The 23,420-nt window shown below is 38.9% G+C and overlaps 1 protein-coding gene across 1 annotated transcript in view; it reads right to left on the reverse strand.

The window, feature by feature from the left end:
• Positions 1 to 23,420, reverse strand: part of EPHA4 (EPH receptor A4) — a 178,848-nt gene that overhangs the window by 26,148 nt on the left and 129,280 nt on the right. The window contains exons 6-11 of the mRNA XM_044432888.1: positions 16,886 to 17,010; positions 11,869 to 12,028; positions 10,079 to 10,190; positions 3,456 to 3,514; positions 2,334 to 2,447; positions 1,657 to 1,842 (exon numbers count right to left, since the gene is read on the reverse strand). Of these exons, the coding sequence (XP_044288823.1) occupies positions 1,657 to 1,842; positions 2,334 to 2,447; positions 3,456 to 3,514; positions 10,079 to 10,190; positions 11,869 to 12,028; positions 16,886 to 17,010 (756 nt within the window). The remainder of the gene's footprint in view (positions 1 to 1,656; positions 1,843 to 2,333; positions 2,448 to 3,455; positions 3,515 to 10,078; positions 10,191 to 11,868; positions 12,029 to 16,885; positions 17,011 to 23,420) is intronic.

Here is a 23,420-nt window from a genome sequence, read left to right on the forward strand (position 1 = left end):
GCTGGCTCCACTATAGAAAGTAGCAGCATTACAGATTGGGACAGCTACTAAATGTTCAAATAAGTTGTATAGTTATGAAAGAACTCCAGGGCAAGGGGGTTCAGTGCTTCCCCTCTGTTTACACCATTGATTGAGCACTAGTATAAGTGAATTCTAGCACAGTACCAATAGTAAAAACCTGTTGCCTCAGCCTATACTGTTGGTATTACACTAGAAGCGTCTTTCACTAGCACAGGGACCGAATTTCATTATAGAAAAGTTCTTGTAGGCATGTTCTAGTGTACTGCAGAAAAGAGTGGAGCTGTATGCACCTGAGACAATGACAGGCAATGCAAACCTATCTATATTACTTTAATACAGCCAGCATTCAGAGCATTTGGAGACTTTTGTGTTTAATTTATAATCCTAAGGAGAACAGAAGCTGGAAGAGATAAGATATTCTGCTCTCTCTTTTGAATACTCTACTTTGTTAATGCTGGAAGAATCAAGAGGTGCACCAATAAGGCTAAATACCCTCCTAATGCAGAGGTGCACCTGGGATGCATACAGTACATGTGTGCATATGCAGGCTGGAGGGCTGAGCTGCTCAACTGAGGATATTAAAAGCCTTCCACAGATAAACATTCTGTTCCAGAACTGGTAACTTTCCTGATTACATTTAAAACTCTGTAATGACAAACTTAATTGACTCATCAAACCAAATCATCCACTAAGGTCTGAAATCCAAGTAAAAAATGAAGCTGAAATCCAAAGAGGTATTTCTTTTTAACAATACTGGCTGTATTTTACTAGTACGAGCAATGATCGGGCTGGAGCAGGGCCATCTTAAATAGTCAGGGTCTCTGCAGCATACTTTTACTTGGTCTTTACTGAGGCAGACCCATACAAACTTCACAGGTGCATTTCAGTTCTGGTCTGAAAACCATAACTGTGGGGTTTCACCCCACTCTTCCTGAGACTGGAGTTCACTGGTACAGTGAATGCTAATTGACTTTAAAGCAGGGAAGGGAGGGAATATATATTTGACCAGGTGTTGCTCAGAATAGAAGCAAATACATCAAAGACATAAATCAGAAAGCACACACAAAACAAGTCTCATACTAAGGACAAGGATTATTTTCTTTTGAAAGGCCCGCTCTGTCTACATCTGTGCCTAAATACTTCAAACATACAACATTGCAGGTTTATTGTGCTCAGAATCTTATAAAAGACTTAAGGTGCTTTGATTACCATCTGCTTCCCCCCATCCTATAAAAAAGTCATCTCAATACTACAAAGATTATTTTCAAAAATATCCACCTGGCATACCAAAAATAAAAAAAATGTGGAAAGCCTCCTCCAAACCAAGACATTCTTCTATAACATTCCCTTTCCCCTGTAAATCCTTGTAGTATTATGTTTCCTTGTAAAATTAGGCACAAGTTGCTTGGAGACAGAGTATTGGCTATAGCACTATAGCCATTTATAGATGACAATAAGATTAATGACTAGTCCTGCACTGATTTCCTCCTATTAGCTATCAGTGGATCTATTCCATCTGTCATTTCACAGCAAGAAAGGAGAAACCCCTGTGCCGATTTAATTTCACAGGGACTACCAAATTGTCCTTGTCAAAGACACTGTCACTCACTGGGTAACAGTTCATGACCCACTTACACTTCGTAACGACACCTTCCAAGTGGATGATATTGGGGTGGTCAAACTGTCCCATAATGCTGGCTTCACTTAAAAAGTCCCTTCTTTGTTTGTCTGTGTATCCAGCTTTCAGAGTCTTGATAGCAACACAGATCTCCCTCTTTCCTGGCACCTTGAGACGGCCACTGCAAACTTCACCAAATTCACCTGCAGGGAAGGGGGGAAAAGCCAACCATGAACAAAGCTGTTGACTCTTACAAATCAGTGTATGATTTTAATTCTAGGAAGAGATGTCTTAATTGACCCTATTAAGATTTTAGAAGATTTATCTTAACATTGGTTACAATTGTACTTTCTGGCCCTCTCTTGATTTATCTTTTTATCTTATTTGGTTTATTAATTAATTTACTTGAGAAAATAGAGTAAAATATAAGCAAAAAAATTCAACAATGTAAGTTTTGTTTTTTTCCAACCAAACTGCATAATTAGTTGAAGGCTGCCTCCCCTTCCATAATGTAAACTAGTTTAATCAAACATTTTTTAAGTCTTCTTAAAGAGCTACATGATATGGGAGAGGGCACAGAAAATTGTTATATAAATGCATAATTTAAAAAACAATTCCAGTAAACTAAAAAACTGAATAAGCCCTCTTCAAATCAAATCCACTATTTGTTAACAAGATAATGTCTTTAGCTTACCAACACCTATGACTTTTTCAATTTTTATGCAGGAAGCATCAATTTCTTTCGCAAATTCTCTCACGGCTTGGTTGGGGTCCTCATATGTAAAAGGATCTACGTATGTTCTGACACCTGCAGTACAAAGAGAATGTGTTGAAATGACTTATGTGCAAACAATATCAGAATGAAGACGCATTGGCACATATCCCACAAAGCATGCTTGAATGGCAGAATAAAGAGAAAAAAACATGCCCCCCAAAATTGAAGAATGTAATATAGTACATGGAAATGTCTTTTTCTGTCCAGTTATTCAAATAATCAGGTTTTGACTGGGGATAAATTGCACTGACAGCTGAAATACGTTATAGGTAGATTCTGTAACAAAAGCTTTTTTTTAGTGGGTTGGGACTTCTTGAGTTCCAAACTAAGCTTGTGTTGAATTCTCAGTAGGTTGCATTAAGAACTATAATGAGAAAGCACGTCTCAAGTTAAATTTCCTTCTGAGTCTCTCTGCCCATATGGAGACAGCCTCAACAGGGAGATGGACAGAAGGAGTGATTCCTACAAGTTCTATCTCTAAGGAAGAGGAGAAATGAGAATTCTTTCCACAACATTACTCTCCCACAAAAAAATCCTCCTGAAGATTACTCAAAAGATGTTTTTAAATGGAGAAAAGCTGATGAATTCCACTATGGAGGAAGCTTGCACACACTAAGTTGTGTGAATAGTAACCCTGTAAGTAATTACATAGCAAGTATTTTCACACATAATTTCTGAGAGTAACACAGCCTCTTAGCCTGGCAAACTAGGAGGGTTTTTTTTTTTAAATCATACTGGATGAGAAACATTCATTTCTGTCTGACAGATTTCTGTGTGTGCCAAAATCTCTTCAGTTTGCTTTAGTGACTCTTGCTGAATCCTAAACAACTCTACAGCCACCACTTGAAGCATAATTCTAAGCATGTCTTGGTATATGCTCGTAGCTATGTTTTTAAAAAGTATGGTTCAGGAAGCTGTTACACAAGAAATAGTTTTGGAAATAACATTGTCCAAACAGCATTACTCTTTTCTTAAACTCAAGAAGACAACAACACATGCTTTGCAACTCAGATCAGAAAACCAAGCACCACTGCCTTTTACCCTGATTCAAATGTTTCTCTTCATCTGCTTCTTGCTTGGCTTTACTGTATTTGCTCCGTCTGTTGGAAAGGAAAAGAGAATTACAAATCAAAATAAGTATCTTATTTAGTCACGAACTCAGAGATTTCTGGACCTGCCAAGACTTGAATTGCTATACCTGCCAAAACCTGTTCTTTCTGCCACTATAGTTGATGACCTACCTGAAACACAATGGGTTGCCACACCGCTTGTATTGCATTAGTTGTTACTATCAAGGAAATCATCACCGCATTTTAGAGAGAGAGAGAGAGAGAGAGAGAGAGAGAGAGAGAGAGAGAGAGAGCGAGCGCGAGCGCCTTTTACTCATGCATCTTGATTCATAATGTAAAAGCATCTGTGGCCAGGTATAAAAAGATGATTTCAGGTTTGTGCAAACCTGTACAAGTGCACAGAAGTAATGGAATTTCTTTGTGTGATCACCAAATTTGCAAGTAAAACCTAATTGAAATTTCATTGTAAACTGCAAATATATACCTGATCAAGCTATTTTCACACTAAGTATGTACATATTAATAACATTATTTTGCAGATGAATATTAAGACTATTCATATTGTCACAATATGTGACATGCTCATAATATTTATAACTTTAATTTTCAAAAAAGACTCTTAATACACAACAGCAGTTTAGATCTAAGGAAAAATATCTAATAAAAGAGGGACCTCATGTGCAAGTCATTTTCAAGATACAAGGTTCAGCTGGTCCCAGTTCTCAGGATCTCAGAGTTTAGTCTGGCCCACAAGAGAAATTCTCAAAGCCAGAGTATTATAAGCAATTGTAATTCAAAGTTTCTCCATACTAGGACTACTGTTGCTTTTCATTGTTGAGCCCCCACCAAACACACTAGTGGCATTTCCTGCTGTTCAGAACTAACATGGGTACCATAGGATGCATTTAGCCAAATGAAATAACCACCCAAGATTTGGATTTGAATCCAAATCTTTCAAATATGTTTTGCATTCACTTCTCCTTCAGATTATTTAAGTAATTTTTAATTTTGACTTTGTGCAAGTATATAAACTCAAGAGATCATATTATGGAGCTGCAAATGTGCAAATCAAAAGAAAAGTTGTTCCTGTATTTCAGAAATTAAGCAAAAACAGTGGAGATTTCCATGAAGATTGTACAGCTGATCTTAAGACTCCTACATATATTATTCCAAATGCTACATGAACACACCAAAGACTATACAACTGGTAGTATAACAAGCATGCAGAAATGCATTAAATGTTTAAGAAAAAGGCAAAAAATCACAAGCTGTTCAACCTAGAGCAGTCTTCCTGATGTGTTTACCCTACAGATAATGGGGAATGTAACCCAACACAACTGCAACAGGGGAGATGGGAGCTGTAGTCCCACATATCTGGAGGTATCAGGTTGAAGAAGGTTGCTCTAGAGCATTGATTTTTAAAAGTATGTATTAGTCGAAAGGATTGTGTATTGCATCTGACTTGAATTAATAATGTGAGCTATGTTAAAGATAAAGTGGTTTTAAAAATCCTCTTTATTTCTCTTTAATGCAAAAAGCACACCACAAACAAAACAAACAAAAAGCCTCCTGCAACTTCTAGAGAAGAGAGAAGCTCAGAGGAAACACAAGGAACACTTTTCATTCCCTAATTACAGCTTATTAGCGTCTAATAAAGGTTTCCCAACCTATTGGCTTCAGTTCTACCTTTGTCACCTGTGGAGCTTTTGCTCAGGGAGGAAGACTGCTAAGACCTATTGTCTTGAAAAGATACTTCCCTCCTGCTTATTATTTAGGCCCCAGGAGGGCCTGGGAAGTTCCCAGGATGCCTGAGGAATGCTGGACACAAACTGGCATTCACAGACAGCTCACCTGAATGACAGAAAGAAACCTTTGTGAAGAGTTCAGTTCCATAATTATAGGGATTTTGGTGACAATGATTAAATGGGAGGTGGGGTTCAGGAAGGGAATACAGGCACTGTGAAAAGCAGCAGGGGTCAAAGATCCAGGCAAGGCTACAGGTGGGATTTTGCAATAAAGAAAAGGTGGGCCTTACAATCTGACAGGCAAGCTCTGCTCCTGACAAAGCAAGAGCCAAGGGGTATTAGCAGGTATTGTAGTGTAGCAGCATGAGGCACACATGCTTTTCTCCTAGCCAATGCATCAGAACTCACAACTTCAGCATTCACAAACCAAAGTCAAGAAACAAAGATAGGGAAATGCTTAGAGCTTCTGGCATAATGTGCTCAGGCAGAAGGATGCAAAGATGCAGCATGCCAAAACTTGTCACTACAGGAGCCTCAGTGGAACTCTAGTCACTTAATCTGAGAAACTTTGATTCACTAGTTAGTTTATGATGATACAGATATGCTTTCATAAGACATTATCTAAGCATTTCAAGCAAGCAAGCAAGCAAGCATTGAATAATCCACTATACTGAGACAATACCCTTTTAAAAAAATGCTAGGTGGCACTATTTTCCAATACTCTTAATGATGGGACTTCGGATTTCAAAGGTGGCCATCTGCCTGAGGTCCAACTTTGCCAAATATTTCCTTTTACATTTCAACAAAATCAGTCTTGGGAAGCAATTAGCTAAGTTGGTTCAGAAATGATTGTCTATATGAAAAAGCACTGTTTGAAACAGCTGTGCTTGGTCCCCATGTTATGACTCCTGTGGGTTATTTAAACCATGGAATAGTCACAACCACATGGGACTGAGTTAGCATGCTGCTTCTTCACCATACAGTTCCTGAGAGATAAATGACCCATGGGTAGGAACCATAAACTGTTGTTTTATGAAGCAGAAACAGGTTAGTGTTTGGAAGACAGCATGCTCATTCACATGCACGTGGTCACAAATATCCATGGTTTATGGCTAGTTGTAATGTGAGTACCACGTAATTCAATCCATTATCTATCCTGTGCTATTAAAATCTGATTTAATTTGTTTATGGTCTTCTTTGTGAATTACATCCATCCTCTTCCCACCTGTCAGGGCTAGTTCATTTCTACTGCAGACAATCTGATAGTGCTTCAACAGTGTGTTGCAACAGTAACAGATTCACAGCTGGGCTCTGTTCACATCATGGTACCATTGGATGCTTCTACATGGGGGCTCTACACATAGTTTACTGTGTCTAAATCAGTCAAACTGCACTCGTATGTCTGCACATACCAATCCCACATGAAGGTTCTGATTCTCAATGACTAGTTCCAGCAGCAATCATGTGGGGCCCACCATACTGGTGAATTGGGCAGAACAGATTCTTGGTCTGTTCTGAAAATGCTCGTCTGACTCCAGTCATCCTCTATTTGCTTCCAAGAGCAAATCATCACACACTTGATGATGATGATGATGTTCACAGCAGAGCACATGTTGAGTCTTCTGTATATGGGAGCCTCTGGTTCAGGATCTCTCCGATAAGTAAAACAGAGCACATCGTTTTGTGCTATTCAGGAAAGGGTCATTGCTCAGTAGCAGAATGCATGGCTTTCAAGCAAGGAGTACAATCATATCCTGGAATGGCTGTGAAAGATGTTGTTGAAAATGCTAGAGTTGCTTCCATTCAGTGTAGACAATACTGAACTAAATGGACCCTGGGGAAGACTCAGTGTATAGCAGCTTCCTAAGTTATATCACCTGTGTATTTAATTATATTTCGTTGAATTTGTTAGGATTTCAGTATGAGACAAATTGCAAATCTAAATACACTTAGCAGGACAGCTTTAAAAAGGATCAGATAAATTCATAGGCAGATGCAGCAATCCAAGCTTGCCTCTGTATATGTGACATCCAACAGCAGGATGCCTATCAATACCAGCTGCTGGTGAGGACATATGGGAGAGTCGCTGCACTCATGCTTTTGAGCTTCTCATATTCATCTGGTTAGTGACTGTGAGATCAAAATACTGAATTATGAATTAGATGGGCATTTAGTCTAATCCAGTACAGCTCTTCTTATGTTCTCAGGAATTCCAAATGGAATTTAATTCTGAGGGTACCTGCACACCGTGCTGTTTAAAAAAATAAATAAATTTAATGTTCCTCTCTCTCTCTCTCCAGGCAATAAAGCATTATCATGTAAGGTATGCAACCAAAACTAACAAGCATAAAGTGCATTGTGTATCCAGAAAATCTAGCAACAAGGATCTACTAAATTTAGTTTCATGTAAATTGCTCCACAAATGTGTGATTTAATTCCAAGAACTTGCATCTTTCTCATGTGGGGAATGCTGGGCACAATTTTAAACAGGATGTGGGAAAGGCTGAAATCACACATCTTTCAGCAAAGGAAATTATGGGATTTACTTTGAGCGTTTCATTCATTTCATAAGACCTGTCCCCATGTGTACATTGATGTCTTATGTGTCAGAGCAGCATCCTTCAACTCGCAGACCAGTTGCTTTTAGAGTATTCCTGCAAATGCGAAGCACCCATTCTTACTATGAACTACCTCTTTTTATCTGCTCTTGACCAGTTTGAATCCTTCTAAGGCAGAGATAAGTAAGCAGACATCTCAAGGCGGAAGAATTGCTGGCAGCACACACATTAACTCCAGCAGGACTGTCAGCTACCTGGCTCCCAACAGCCTTCCCTCTGACAGCTTTATGGCCAATACTAAAGAGAATCGATAGGAGGGCAAAGGGTTGACATTTCATTTTCTAAAAAGTGATCCACCAAGGACCAATCACCAGGCACTCTTTATCTGCCTTGGGAAGTGACTTTAACAAAATAAAAATAAAAACGGGGAGGCAGAGCAGGAATAATTTCAGATCAACTTGACCAGCACAATTCTCCAAGGTGGTGGCTTGTAATTAGAAATTCAATGCATCCCAGTATCAATCCTGTCTTAAATAATACAGTGATCAATAAAAGCAGAGGGGGATTCAAGTCATCAGGCTCAGTGATACTATTTTCTGTTGCAATGCTTTTTAATAAACCTATCTCTCTGCATTATATTTTCCTATGTGCTTTTCATCTTGTCAGCATGGAAGCTGGTGAACCAAACACCCACTGAAATCTATTATAGTGAATGACTACTTATCAGATATTATAACCTCTCAGATTAAACTGCTCCTCTTATCTTTTCATTTTTAGAGGAGAAAATAATTTGCAATAAGATAATAAGTCAGAAGTAACCTGATCTTATTTATATCATACAGAAGGGGAAGGGGAAGGAGATTATGGAGATGGGCATTAAAAGGTGAAAAAGGCTTCCTTATTGCAAGGGCATGAGCCTTCCTTTGCACAGAGGGTTGCATTCCCTTGGGGAAAAATTGTTCAGAAACTCATGCTGGTGGTCGGTGAGACTGGAACAAAAGTAGGTGGATCCATTCATTCTGTCTCTGTCAATTCCCTTTCCTTCTCTTTCTGTCTCTCTCCCCCCACCCTCCTCTCTCTCTCTTCTCACTCTCCCCTTCTGATACCCTCTCCTGCCTCTACTGCTTGCAGTGCCTCATGAGAGGGATGGAACCCTCTGTCAGGCAGAAATCTGGGCTGATACTTTCTTGCCCTCTTCTTCCATTGCTCCATTGATTTTGCCCTCACCCCCAGTTTCACTACTTCTTGCCAGAAGTTTGAACTGGTCCTTTGCAAAGGGCTTCCTCTCCCCTTTCTTCCTCATGTGTTCATGTCCCTCAGGGGCTCTCCACCTGCATCAAATCAGACCAACACCACAGGTGGTCCATCAGCTGAGGTTACCCACCCCTGTCCTATCAAGACAATAGAACTTCTCTCTGTCCATTTTTAATATGCTCAATTGGCAAACAGAAAGAAGCAACTTGCTCAGTCTCATCCCCCTCTCAGAGCACCAGTATACTGAATAAGTATTTAGGGGTTCAAACCACCCCCCAATATTCTATTTTTCTAACCTCTTTTTGCCTCTTCTTCGGAGAATGCTTACTGTCCTATCCATCTATCTCAAGGAAGGACAGACAAAATCTACTGAGCGAATCACTTCATTAAAGGAGGAGGAGGCGGAGGATACTTATTTACCCCAGTGGCTGCTTGAATCAAAACGGTGTTGTTCTGGAAGGCTCATGATGGAAAAGCTTTGAGCATGTTACCCTAATCTAACCTGGCTGGCATACAAACTATGGGATTAATATGTGTCTTCCTCACAAGCAACAGCTACTGCCATGGCCAAATGAAGAAGCAATTAGAAAAACAAGAGGGAATACTTTCCTCTTAAGACATTCGTCTTTCATGTACAAGCTCAGAGACAGGGGCTTAGTTCATTAAAAAAAATGTTGCTGTCTGGCACATCTAATATAGAACCAGTCAGCCCAGAATGATTCATTCATTAAAATTCTACATCAAATTACAGTCCCCCTTCAGATCTTATGCTGCTGGCTTGCATTTTAAAACCTCCCACCACTACCCCATCCCTAGAATCGGTTTTGCATTTGAAGGGCAAATAACTCTAGAACTATTACCATTACAGTACATGCTGCTGTGGTAGTGAGGTTGAGAAGATCAAAGCAACTCAGGAAAGCACTTGTGATGCAAATGCACTGTTTATGATGCTAATCAAAGAATTTAGCTTTGTTTGGTGGAGACAAAAAGCTCCCTCATGAAAGAGAGAGAGAAAGAAGGGGAGCTTAAGTTCTTACCTCCTGCTGATAACAAAGGCAGCTATGAGAATGACCACAAGGACAACACTGCCAGCCACAGAGACCAGAAGAACTGTGGGGTTGGTACCTTCACCAATGATGGGAGATGGAACTAGAAAGAGAAAAGTATCTTTTAATATTCTGCATTTATGCTATAGACAAGTACAATTCACAAAGGAAAGTGCTTGATTCTGCAGCCAAAGTAAAGGCAAAGGCAGTTCATTGCATTGCTCAAAGCCACTCTAAGACTGTTTCATTAGGCATTCATTTGCCCTAATTTTCCAGGAGGGCCTTAATTAGTAAAAGGCATTATGGTTAATAATGGTTTGAGGGGAGAATCCGTGAGAATAAGGAGTCTCCTCTTTCTCTCCTTCATGTCTGCTATGAGAATATAATGGCTGATTTAGTGCATACTGAGCTGATTCCCATTTTATTTGATTTAAAATGGAGCAGATGCTCATTCCTTGACTATGAGCAAGTAGGAGACTCAAACAGAACAAGATGTTTTCTGCTGTCTTCAGCAGGGTATTGCACCTCACATTTTCATGTAACCTGCCTGAGAGATGTTAGCACTGAAAGGCACAACCTGAACTGATTAAAATTTCTCTGTGCAATGGAAATTAAGCAGCCTTTCCCTCTTGTTATCTCAAGAAGCAATCATGCTTTTCCACTTGTCAATCCTGTGTGTACACACACAATAGAGAAAGAGAAACATTTTATTTGTGAACTAGGCAGTCCAATATTCTCTGATCATCGGCAGTTTTCTCCAGGATCCTGGGCTTTACTATCCCTGCTTGCTAAAACCATTTTAGGGAGTAAGATAGGTAATTATCATAGCTTTGGATTAAAGAATGTGGCCACAGATAACATATATTAGTCCTGCAGCCTATGGTCCTCAAACTGCAGGTATTAATAAAAAATGGTTCTTGCAAAGATTTGTAATTACACAGGCTTGAAACCCTTAAGCCCCTGCAAAAGGCCCTTTGACTGATTCTATGAACCAGGACCAATCCCTGATATTTTGCTGCCTGAAGTAGATGATACCTCCACCCCAATCAAACAAAAGCAATCCTGCTACTAGCTTCACTGCCATCATCTATTTTCCTCTATCCACCTAAGGGCAAGATATAAACTGCATGGGTAGTTCCTGCCCATTTCCTATGCAAGGGACATCCTAATATCCCCTGAAGGAAATTATGTTATTTGTGTCAGTTTCACTGCTAAAAGCCCGATAGAAATGGACACAAATAGCATTTTTCCATATGGGATGCCAGGAAGTATAGTCCAAATCCCTTTCTCACATGAGAAATGGGTATTCTGAGTGTCAAAGCTGCTGCATCCTTCTTGTCTTGGTAAGGTGTGTGGGCCCTGGGATGAGCAAAGGAAAATGCAGCAGCATTTGAAACCACAGTGGGTGTTTCAAGAGAGCCCCCAGGCGATGAGGTGGCATACAAATACAATAAATAAATTAAACTAAATTTTGCACTCATCTGGCAAGAGCATTTGCAAGAGACTTATCCTTTGCAGTCATGCTCCTGGAAAATGGATAAAGGATGAAGCCCTGTTTAGATTCTTCTTTCCCTTTTGGGGGAAATTTCCCCCAGTCACAATATGAGGTGAAACAAAGAAAACAAAAGTCTGTGACACAGAGCTTTTTCAGCCACATATAGAAAAGAACGAATTTCAGACCAATGAGAAATGCATTTATACTCAAAGTAAATACAGTGTCCATTCAAAATGGTGGTGGGGAAAGAAATTGTAAAGACCAATGGAAAATGGGCTGTTATTACCTGTGTTAGTTGTGAACTCAAATGGCCCACTGAAGTCACCATAGCCAGCTGCTGTTCTTGCTCTCACATGGAAGACATACGAAGTCAAAGGATTCAAGCCTTTGATATCTGTATTTCTGGCTGCTGTTTTCACAATGCGATAGCTACGCTCATTTTGGTCCTAACAAGGAAAAGAAAACATGCAGTGAACAGAAATCACATGGCTTTGCGAACCCTTGAACTTTACCCATCGCTAGATCTATTATGGTGATATTACTATTGCAGACAGAATTTTCAAACTCTCTGAAAGCTTTTCTTATTATTAGCTATAGTAAGACCAGTGGATTTATATATGCTATCATTCTTCCTTGCCTGGGAAGAGATAAAAGATGCCTGAAGAGTAAGTTATATGATCAGGTAATGATGGCTGCTTAAAAGAAGAGCACTGTGGAATTCTTTGGAAAACATTTGGGATTGTTGTCACAATTCTCCCAATGAGCAAATTGCTATTTGCAGAGATTCCATTCCCTTCCTATAATTTTATTTATTTATTTATTTATTAAAACATTTTTATGCCGCCCCATTCGCCAAAGCCTCAGGGCGGCTTACAACAATAAATAAAAACACATAAATTAAAATATACATATAGAATAGTAATAATAATTTAAAATCCAATATACACACAATATAAAATAAGCCGCCCTGGCCAGATAAAATTCAGTAGTATTAACATTTAAAATGTTGCTTAAATAAAAAGGTCTTCGCCTGGCGCCGAAAAACAAATAACGACTGCGCCAGGCGGACCTCTCTGGGGAGCGCATTCCATAACTTAGGCGCCACCGCTGAGAAAGCCCTCCTCCGAGTAACCACCCTCCTAATTTCTCTCACGGAGGGCTCCCGGAGAAGGGCCTCTCCCGCCGATCTCAGGGGGCAACTGGGCATATATGGATGTAAGCGCTCCTTCAGTTAAGGACTATAGATTCTAAAAGGGCTTGGGGAATCCCTGCCAACTTCTCTCCCTATAATACTGTAATGGTCTATTTTGCTTTTCTTGTTTTCTTCTAAAAATAATTTTCCTATATATCAAGAAATGCAAACTATGAACAACATAATAGCCAGACAAAGAAAATGCATCTCACATTCCTGATTTCAGCTTTGTGTTTCCCCCACCCCAGAATACTGCAAATATCAGGCATCTGCTTCAGAGTGGGGAAAAAGGAGGCCAAAGCACCCCTCATATCATAGGGGTGCCAGTCTTTTCTCCTGACAGTCCCTGGAGTCCCCACTCAGCCTTTTCCTCCAGGTTATCTCTGTGACTTCAGAGGAGACTTCACTGTAGTTCTTTCTGCACTAGTTATGGACACAGGTGCTCACCTGTACTTGGAGTCCCCATTCAGACATCAAAGCTAGTCTCTGAGATTGAAAGTGAGACTCTAAATAATGCTATGGACATCCACACACTATCCATCAACATTAAGAATACATTGCAAGTAATTGATTTTCATTCTTTATACTATGGCACATTTTTGTTCACCCACATACCATGTTGTACTAGCACATATGCTGAGCATTGTGCAAATTAGTCCTAAGTCTCATCCCTTCCCTTCCCATCCCATATAAAATATAGCCATATAAGCTGCCATTTTTAGTACTGCTAATGATGTTTTTCCTGTTTTCAAAAACAAACAATAATCCTTAGTATTACATTCAGTTGAATTATAGCAATTCTGCACGTCCAAGAGATTCCTATATGGGACCATTTTTAAAAGTCTGCCATAACAGCATCAAACAAAGCCTGATAATTACACTGTTATTTTCCTCAAAAGTTAAATTAATGCCTAGGTTTTTCACTGGTTTAAGGGTCCACCAGATTCCATTACTTGTATGCTACAATATTCTTAATTTCTAATGGAGTATTAAGACGCATATATATTGTTTCTTGTGAATATTTACTTTATATTCTCATATATTTCCAAATCAAATATAGACATATGGAGTGTAGGAATAGACCCCAGGGGATTTGTTAAAGAAAGTATAAATCAGCTGCATAGAAACTACTTACTTCAGCCAATTCCGATACTGGATATTACAATATGACTGCTAAAGGGTCAATATAGGATACAAAAAAGTTGAGCAAATAAAGTACAAAAGTTTTCTGCTCCTCCACATATTTGAAATGTTTCTAAATTATTGTTATTTATCAAATCTGTGAAACTTGGTGTATCACCTAGGGGCTTGATTTAATTCAAGAAAGATATTCCAACACCAGATCTCTGTAACACCATGTGTGTGTGTGTGTGTGTGTGTGTGTTCCACCTGAAAATTTTTGAAAGCATCCTACAAAGTAAAAACAGTTCACTACTAAAACAGGATTTGTTCAGAAGATTCACTGCTATCTTTGTCTGATCAGAAAGCCTACCCAATAGGATTAATATATATTGAGATAAAGTTGTATGATCTTTTTGCATAATTAGATATAAATTTTATAATTTTGGTTTATATTGGATGATAAGATGAATTTAATGACAGATTTTTATTTTCCTTATATAGTTGCTTCAGTCCAATCAGAAATCTTTGATATAGTAATGTATTCATCAAGCAAATTCTTTAGTGGCACTTTACTAGCAACAAATCAGCAAATATTGTGTAAAATTCAGCAGGTAGACTATTAGTTCAAGGTATTTGTTTAGTTTCAAAGCATTAATCATTTTGTGTCTCCCTTGTCTATTATCCCCTGTCAATCACTGCCTATTTTGTCAAGTACATAATGGTATTTCTATCTGGTTAAGGGTACAATCACATAGCCTCCTGACAATCCTGCTGGGGGCATAAGGTTATTTGAATCTCAGCAATGAGGGCCTCTGATCATGAAGCTAGGACTGTAAATGTGGGACACCCATCATGCTTTGAACTATACTTGTGCTTTTTCTATAAGTTAAAGTGTGTCATGTTCTAAATTCAATCAATCAATGAATCAATTTTGTTAATTCATTTGGATTGCAGTTGTGCTTTCCTCCATATGAAAGACGGAGTTTTGCATTTAAACTGAAGCTTGTAAAAACTTGAAATTAGATAATCATGTAACAAACTTGTCAATTTACCTTTCAATCAACTGGAAACAACACTGCCATTAAAGTTTGACTGTATTCTCTCATTTCTGAATTAAGTAATAACTTAATATCTAGTTCTTGTGAGACAAACTAGACTCTTGTATTACATTTGGTTTTGAATAGAGCAATGATCTTCCAACTAATTAATCTGTTAATCTAGCTGAGTTACAAAAATTTCTTGGATTAGTTAGGTGTTGGAAGTTTCTGTTGCTTGTGCATTTTCCAAAACTAAAGCAGTGGCAATCTCTAAACTGAAGGAGTGGCAGTGTGTTCTTTATGAGGCATCTGACCAGAACAAAATGTAGAGGGATAAACCGGAATTTGATGAACAAGAAAGTGACATTGGTTAATTTATATGTGCTTAATCAGAGGCAAGGTTTGTCCTATAATAAATTATTTGAGGTCATCTTAGAGTTTGTTGAAGATGATAATGATCTTTGGAAGAGCTAATGCTGCTCTAGATGGGCATAAGCCAATCAACAAGGTTGTGAACTGCCAAATTTGGGAAGACCACAGGAACTGCATGCCAGACAGGAGAAGTAGTGGAGATGTTCTTGGCCTCCCAGGAACCCCCACCATGCAAGTCAGCTGGATGTTCAGTTTGGCCATTTAGCTGCAAAACTTCAGCTGGCTGGGGTGAGACTAGAATGTCCAAAGGGTACATAATCTGGAAGCCTTAGTTCTTCTCCCCTCCAAATGTGCCACAACACTCCCCTTTACCATTTGCTAGCAAAAGACAGTGGAGGGTGGCAGATCTGAGCATGGATCCCCAGCTCTGTGGTCAGAGCTCTTTTTCCAACTTTAGATTTGGGAATACAGAAAATCCTATACATGCTCTATAAGCAATTTGCCAATATCCTTCTATCTAGTGGTTTTTCCCCCTCTACATTTGATAGGCACCTTGCATTTTAAAGACCCACTACTTAAACTTTTTCCTTCTGTACAATTTGAAATTCATGTTATTCTAGAGTTGGAGTATATATGTTTTTCCAGTTCTACTAACAAAAATATTAGAAACAGATACTGGTTTTCAGTCTCTCTCAGATCATGTTCCAGTTTACTTAATTCTTGGTGACCACCAATCTAAACATAAGTCAAGGACTTGGAGACTTAATAAATTTTTACTAAGGGATAATTGCACTATACATAAAGTTAGGTCAAAGAAACAGGACTATTTTGCAAGTTAGTTGTACTGAAAGGGTCATATGAAGAGCAATATGGGATGTCATTTATTCTGTTTTTTTGCCTGCAAAATCTGTTGGGGAAAAAATGCTGTTCCAGTGAAAATCTACAATCCAGTTCTGGCATTATTAGGAAAGCAAATAAAGTGATTATTTTCTTTAAAGAAAGTGAAAGAGAGAAGGGAAAAGTAATTGTTCATTTTTCAGACAACCTTGAGAGGAAATAGCTCTTTCCATAGTTCTGAAATGGAGAAGGAACAAATTATTTGTAGAAATAATGTCTCCATGTAACTTGGAGGAGGTAAAGAATGTAATTTTCTTTTCCCTATTTTCTATTAAAATCTATCAAACCCCCAACATCATTCTAGGCAAAAGCTATCAGCTCATACAGAGCTCATTATTATTGCAGTGTTATATACTTCATTATTACACATCTGTCTCCATTGTAAGGCTAATGTTGCACTACTTCTCTGCTCTATTGATTCTCATTATAAATAGCCCCACTGGAATCAGATAGTTCCTAGGGAGAGAGAGAAAAAGTGCCACCACTACTACAAAGCAAGAAGAACTTAAAATATGTTATCCGTGCCACTGCTCAAATGTATGAAATGTCAAACGGGATATGATTACAAAGGCAAAAGAATTTTCCATTAATAATGGTCATTTACATGATAAGAAGGATAGATCTATTTGGCCCTGGATTCAAACATAATAGGGAAAAAGTCATTTTTCCAGGATGAATAATACCTTTTCATAATATTTGACTTCATATTCCAGTATGACTCCATTCGGCCTATCAGGTTCCAGCCAAGCCAATGCCACACTGTGTCTTGTTATTTCTTTAGCTTGGATTAAAGCAATTTGTGAAGGAGCTGCCACGGGGAAAAAAGAAAGGAAAATGTTAAACAGTGGTTCTTAGAAGAGGCCCAGGTACTGGAAGATAATGGAATGTTAGTCTTTTATACAAATGCAATGTCCAAAGTCTTGAAGCAAAACTCAGAACAGACCTAGCCATGGGCATGTTGACATAACAAGCAGATTATTAAATATTGCCCATGCATTAAATTGTGCCTTACAACCTTTGGTCTTAAGAGCCTTCTCCTCTCCCATCACATTGGTTTGATGGCTTGGTGCCCATCTCTCATTTAGCAGCTAGCCTCCCAGTGAGGTCTTTCAAGCTGTTCTGGCAAGCCACAATAATAAAATGTCCTTTGATTCCATCAGTAGTATGCATTCCATCATTCATGAGCCTGTTTGCTAGTTTAGCACAATAAAATGAACAAAATATCTATGGCTACAAGGAATCACAGCTATCACCTACATGCAAATTATGTAACAGATATTACCAGGCAGATTCCACAGCTCTCCATAAAGTTATAATTAGATGCTTGATTTCCTGAAATAATCCATCTGGACCAATTTAGATTTGTTCCAATTCTAAATTATGCCCCTTTTCCCAGTGTGCTCTGGGATTCTTCATTGGCTTTTCCTCAGAAAAACAGGACATATCAGGGAGGACTTATGGCAGAAAAAATTCTAGACTTTGTCATACTCCTAGGAACATAAACTATTTCAACAGAGCTAGAAGACTGCTTTCCCCTGAAATTCTTCTGCCAGGTCTGAAATCAAGGAAGGGCATTTACTTGGTAGGGCCCAATTCAACACACAGATTTAAGCTATTGCTATTTTCACAGACTTTTCAATGAATTGGATTTTAAGAAATATGCCAATTGTATTTTAAATATTGGAACTAAATTGTTTTTATTTCACTTTGTTGCTTGAATTGCCTAAATTTTCAATTTAATTTGTGTTTGTTTTTCTGCTGCTATAGTACAGGCATACCTCAGAGATACTGTGAGTTTGGTTCCACTATCACAATAAAGCAAATATGCACACAACTTTTTTCCTAGTGTGTATAAAATTTACATTTATACTATACTGTAGTCTAGTAACTGTACAATACCATTGTGCCTAAAAATGTGCATCCCTTAATTAAAATACGTTATTGCTAAAAAAAATTCTAACCATCATCTGAGCCTTCAGCAAGTTCTAATCTTTTTGCTGGTGGAGGGTCTTGCCTCGAAGTCGGTAGCAGCTGAGTGATCAGGGTGGTGGGTGCCAAAGGCTGGGGCAAATGTGGCAATTTCTTAAAATAAGACAACAGTAAAGTTTGCCAGAAATATTTCCTTTTGACATGTTTTGCTGTTTGATAGAATTTCATCCACAGTAGAACTTCTTTCAAAACTGCAGTCAACCCTCTCAAAATTTGTCTCTGCCTCATCAACTAAGTTTATATAATATTCTAAATCCTTGTTGTCATTTCAACAACCTTCACAGCATCTTCACTAGAAATAGATTCCATCTCAAGGAACCACTTTCTTTGTTCATCCATAAGAAGCAATTCCTCATCCATTCAAGTTTTATCATGAGATTGCAGCAGTTAAGTTACATATTCTAATTTTACTTTTCTGGCTATTTCCATCACAACTAGACTTACTTCCTCCCCCAAAGTCTTGAACTCCTAAAAGTCATCCATGAGGGTTGGAATCATTTTTTTCCAAACTCCCATTGATGCTGATATTTTTACCTTCTCCCATGAATCACGAACATTCTTAACAGCATCTAGAATGGTGAATCCTTTCCAGACTGTTTTCAATTTACTTTAGTCAGATCCAGGGCTTTTTTTTGTCATAGAACGCAATGTTCCGGCACCTTTTTCTCAATGGATTTTACAAAGTGATTTTGAAGTAGCAGATCAGCAGATCATCATTAACATAGTGCCTGCAGGCTGCTATTGTGTCTGCGATCTGCTATCCGATAGTGAGAGATAGCTGCTTGGGATGCTGCTCCGCTTGGGACTGGTGTGTGTGCTTACTGCCGACTGGGACAGTAAAGTTCCAATCGGCAGTAAGGACACACACCAATCCCAAGTTCCGGCACCTTTTTTTTTTTTTAACAAAAAAAGCACTGGCCAGATGCATCAGAGGAATCACTATCTATGGCAGCTATAGCCTTACAAAATGTATTTCTTAAATAATAGTACATGAAAGTCAAGATTATTCCCTGATCCATGGGCTGCATAATGGATGTTGTGTTATCAGGCATGAAAACAACATTAATCTCACTGTACATCTCCATCAGAGCTCATGGGTGATCAGGTGCATTGTCAAGGAGCAGTAATATTTCGAAAAGAATCTTTTTTCCTGAGCAGTAGGTCTCAACAGTGGGCTTAAAATATTCAGTAAACCATGTTGTAAACAGATGTGCTGTCATCCAGGCTTTGTTGTCCATTTATAGTGCTCAGGCAGAGTAGATTTAGCATAATTCTTAAGGGCCCCAGGATTTTCAGAATAGTAAATAAGCACTGGCTTCAACTTAAAGTCACATTAGCCCCTAACAATAGAGTCATCCTATCCTGTGAAGCCAGGCACTGATTCACCTCTCTAGCTATGAATGTCCTAGAGAGCATCTTCTTCCAACATAAAGCTGTTTTGTCTACATCTGTTGTTCAGTTATGTTAGTTAGATCCTCTGGATAACTTTTTGCAGCTTCACCTTGCACTTTATGTTACAGATATGGCTTCTTTCCTTAAACCTCATGAACCAACCTCTGCTAGCTTCAAACTTTTCTTCTGCAGATTCCTCCCTTCTCTCAGACTTTGTAGAATTAAAGAGAGTTAGGGACTTGCTCTAGATTAGGCTTTGGCTTCAGAGATTCTGTGGCTGGTTTGGTTTTCTATTCAGACCACTACAACTTTCTCCCTATCAGCAATAAGACTGTTTCACTTTCTTATCATTTTGTGTGCTCACTGGTGTAGCACTTTTAATTTCCTACAATAACTTTTCCTTTGCAATTACAACTTTGCTAACTTTGGAGCAAGAGGCCTAGCTTTCAGTCTATCTCAGCTTGTGTCATGCCTTCCTTACTTAGCCTAATCATTTATAGCTTTTGTTATAAAGTGGGACTCTTCCTTTCATTTGAACACTTACAGGCCATTGTAGGGTTATTTACTGGCCTAATTTCTCTGGTCTCAGAGAAGGAGAGGAAGAAAGATGGGAGAGCAATCAGAACACATACAACATTTATCAATTAAGTTCTCCATCTTATATGGGGACTGTTTGTGCCACTCCAAAACATTTGCAATAGGAACATCAAAGATCCCTGATCACAGATCAGCATAAAAGTAATAATAATGAAAAATATTGAAATATTGTGAGAATTACCAAAGTGTAATTCAGAGACATAAAGTAAGCAAATGCTCTTGGAAAAATGGCACTGGCAGACTTGCTCGATGTAGGGTTGCTGCAAACCTTCAATTTGTAAAAAATGCTATATCTGTGAAGCATAATAAAATAAGGTACAACTATATTTGTATTATCGTTGATTTAATTTATCATAAAGCACACTAGAATAGATATTATAAAGGGCAGTATAGAAGTATCTCAAGTAAATAAATTATTGGTATTCATAAAGAAGCTGTTCTTAAATTGATTTATTTTATTTTTATTTTTCTATACTGTCCATTCCTATAGGTTCTGGACAGTTTACAAGAGTTAAAAAGAACAACAGATAAAATTTCATCTAAAAACAAGCATATTAAATTAGTCTGGGAACTAATCTAGGAAAGTCTGTCAGAAAAGATACATCTTTAACTGCCTCTTCAAGGTGGCAATCTGGGATATCTGGCGTATTTCTTCTGGCAGGCCATTCTGTAGTTTCGGAGCAATCACTGAAAGAGTATTCTGGGTAGCAGACATTAATCTACAGAAGCAAGCTTCAGAAGATTATCCACAGAGGCAAGGCAAAATATATGGGCAAAGGTGCCCCTGAAAGTATTTTGGCCCTGAACCTTGAAGGGCTTTAGAGGTAATTACCAACACCTTGCACTGCATCCGGAACCATTTTGCTAATCAGTACAGAGACTTTAGTATTGGTGATATATGGTCTCCCATAATGAGCCAGAGACCAACCTGGCTGCCATATTTTGTATTAGTTGCAGTTTCTGGAGTAGGCACAAGGGTAGCCCCATGAGGAGCACATTACAGGTATTAGTGCATACACTACTATTACTGTGGGGATGTGGTGGCACAGAGGGTTAACCTGCTGACCCGCTGGGCTGCCAACTGGAAACTCGGCACTTTTAATCTCCTGCTGATTTGTCCCTCACTCTTGTCAACCTAGCAATTTGAAAGCATGTAATGAGAGTAGTTAAATAGAGAGGACTTTGGTGGGAAGGAAACAGTGGTATGAGACAACATGCTGGTCAGTTACCAAGGGTATGTCTTTGGACAACACTGGCTCATGGCCACTGAAATGAAGATAAGGACCGCCCCCTATAGCCATTTCAGCTAGCAGGGTAACATTTGCAGGGACTTCTTTCCTACTGTTACTAATGCATACACTACTGTTTTCAGGTCACTTTCCTCCAGGAAGTTGGAGAATCAGCCAAAGCTGATAACTGTCTTTCGTGAACACAGCTTCTGTCTGTGCTGATATCTCAAAAGCCAGGTCAAGCAGAACCCCTAAACTGCAAACTCAGTCTTTCAGGGGGAGTGTGACCCCATCTGGAACCAATTAACATATCCCTAATCCTGGATTTGAACCCTTAATAGCAAGCACCCTCCTTTTGTCTGGATTCAACTTTAATTTGTCTTTCCCTATCCAGCCCATTACCAGCCTCAGGTAGTCATTCAGAGAGGAGAAACTATCTATAGAAGAAGCATCAGAAGGAGAAATAGATCTGGGTGTCATCAGTATATTGATAACACACAGAGCCACTCCTCTGGATTTCTCCCAGAAGCTTTATGCAGATGTTAAACAGCATTGGAAACAAACTTCTAATAAGTCTGTTAACTCTACGGGGGCACAAAAAAGGGGCTAACCCTAACCCTTGATCAAGTAATGATCTAAAAAGCAAGACTGAGGGTGTAGAAACCTCATTCTTCAAGACCAACAGTCCAGAACCAAATATAGCATTGATTGTGTGCCTAGCAATATGGGTGGGTCCAGAGATCAGCTGATACAGGCCCATGGATGCCATGGATGACATGAACTCATGAACAGAACCAGACATTTTGGACTGGTGAGCAACACTTAAGTTCCTCATGATTAACAGACTTGGGAAGTCCAACACCAGTGCTGAGAGCAGTTCCATGAGTTCAGCCAGAGGTTCTGATAGGCAATGAGGTGGTCTATATACCAATGGCATTTCCAGTCCAACCCTAGATCCCAACCTCAAATACATAGACTCTATGCAATTCAGTTCCTTGAAAGGGTGTCTGATCAAACAGGTGTTATCCTTACAGATCACACTCACACTGCCCCTTGCCCAATTTTCTTTATGTGCTCCACAACACAATAGCCAGCTGGGAAAGCCTGCCTCTTCTTCCAGGACCACTGTCTTCTTCCAGTCTAGTCTCTCTGAGACAAACCAGGTAAATGCCCTTATCTCTAACCAGATCATAAATGATCACAGTTTTATTTTATTTATTTATTTATTTATTAAAACATTTTTATGCCGCCCCATTCGCCGAAGCCTCAGGGCAGCTCACATCAATAAATTAAAATAATTATAATATAAATTAAAATATAAATATAAAATTAAAATACAACAGTACAGTATAAAATACTGGCATGACCTGACATTACAAAAGAGCAGTGAAAGGGATTGTTGATGGCTCTCACTGCTCTCCAAAATACCCCAGTTGGAAGGATGACCAGAAAGAGTGTTAGCTATAGGGCAATGTTCTTTTCTTCTCCTGCAACAGTATTTCACCCTGCCACTGCCATGTCACCCATTGACCTGCAGCACCTGAACAGCTGTCTCCCTACACATAATTCCTGGACCATAATTAAAGACAGCAATTTTTTTTTTTTAAACTAAAGCAATAAAAGCACATGCAAAAATTTAAAATGCTACATATGAAAAATTAACAACTTCACATCCAGTCAATCTGTTCAAAAGGCACAGGAGATCTATCCTCACCAGTATCCACATACAATGAATGAGCTACACAGCTAGAGTGGGGCGACTCCTGCTTAAGCAGCACCACAATGGGGGACGTGGTGTAAGTTGAATGTTTTCAACAGTTGCAGTCTTATATGCACTTCATCAGGTCTTAAGTGGACAGAGTTGACATAACGCCACAAGTATATACCAAGAATTTATTCACAACCGCACAATCACAACAGTTATTAAAAAAATGCAAACCTTCAGTAGGAGCTTGTGGCAGCAGGAGGCCTTTCTCCCACACACTGCCTTGGTCTTTGCCCTAGAGAAATA

The sequence above is a fragment of the Varanus komodoensis genome, unplaced genomic scaffold, assembly GCF_004798865.1.
Source record: "Varanus komodoensis strain SLA01 unplaced genomic scaffold, ASM479886v1 scaffold25, whole genome shotgun sequence".
NCBI lineage: Eukaryota > Metazoa > Chordata > Lepidosauria > Squamata > Varanidae > Varanus > Varanus komodoensis.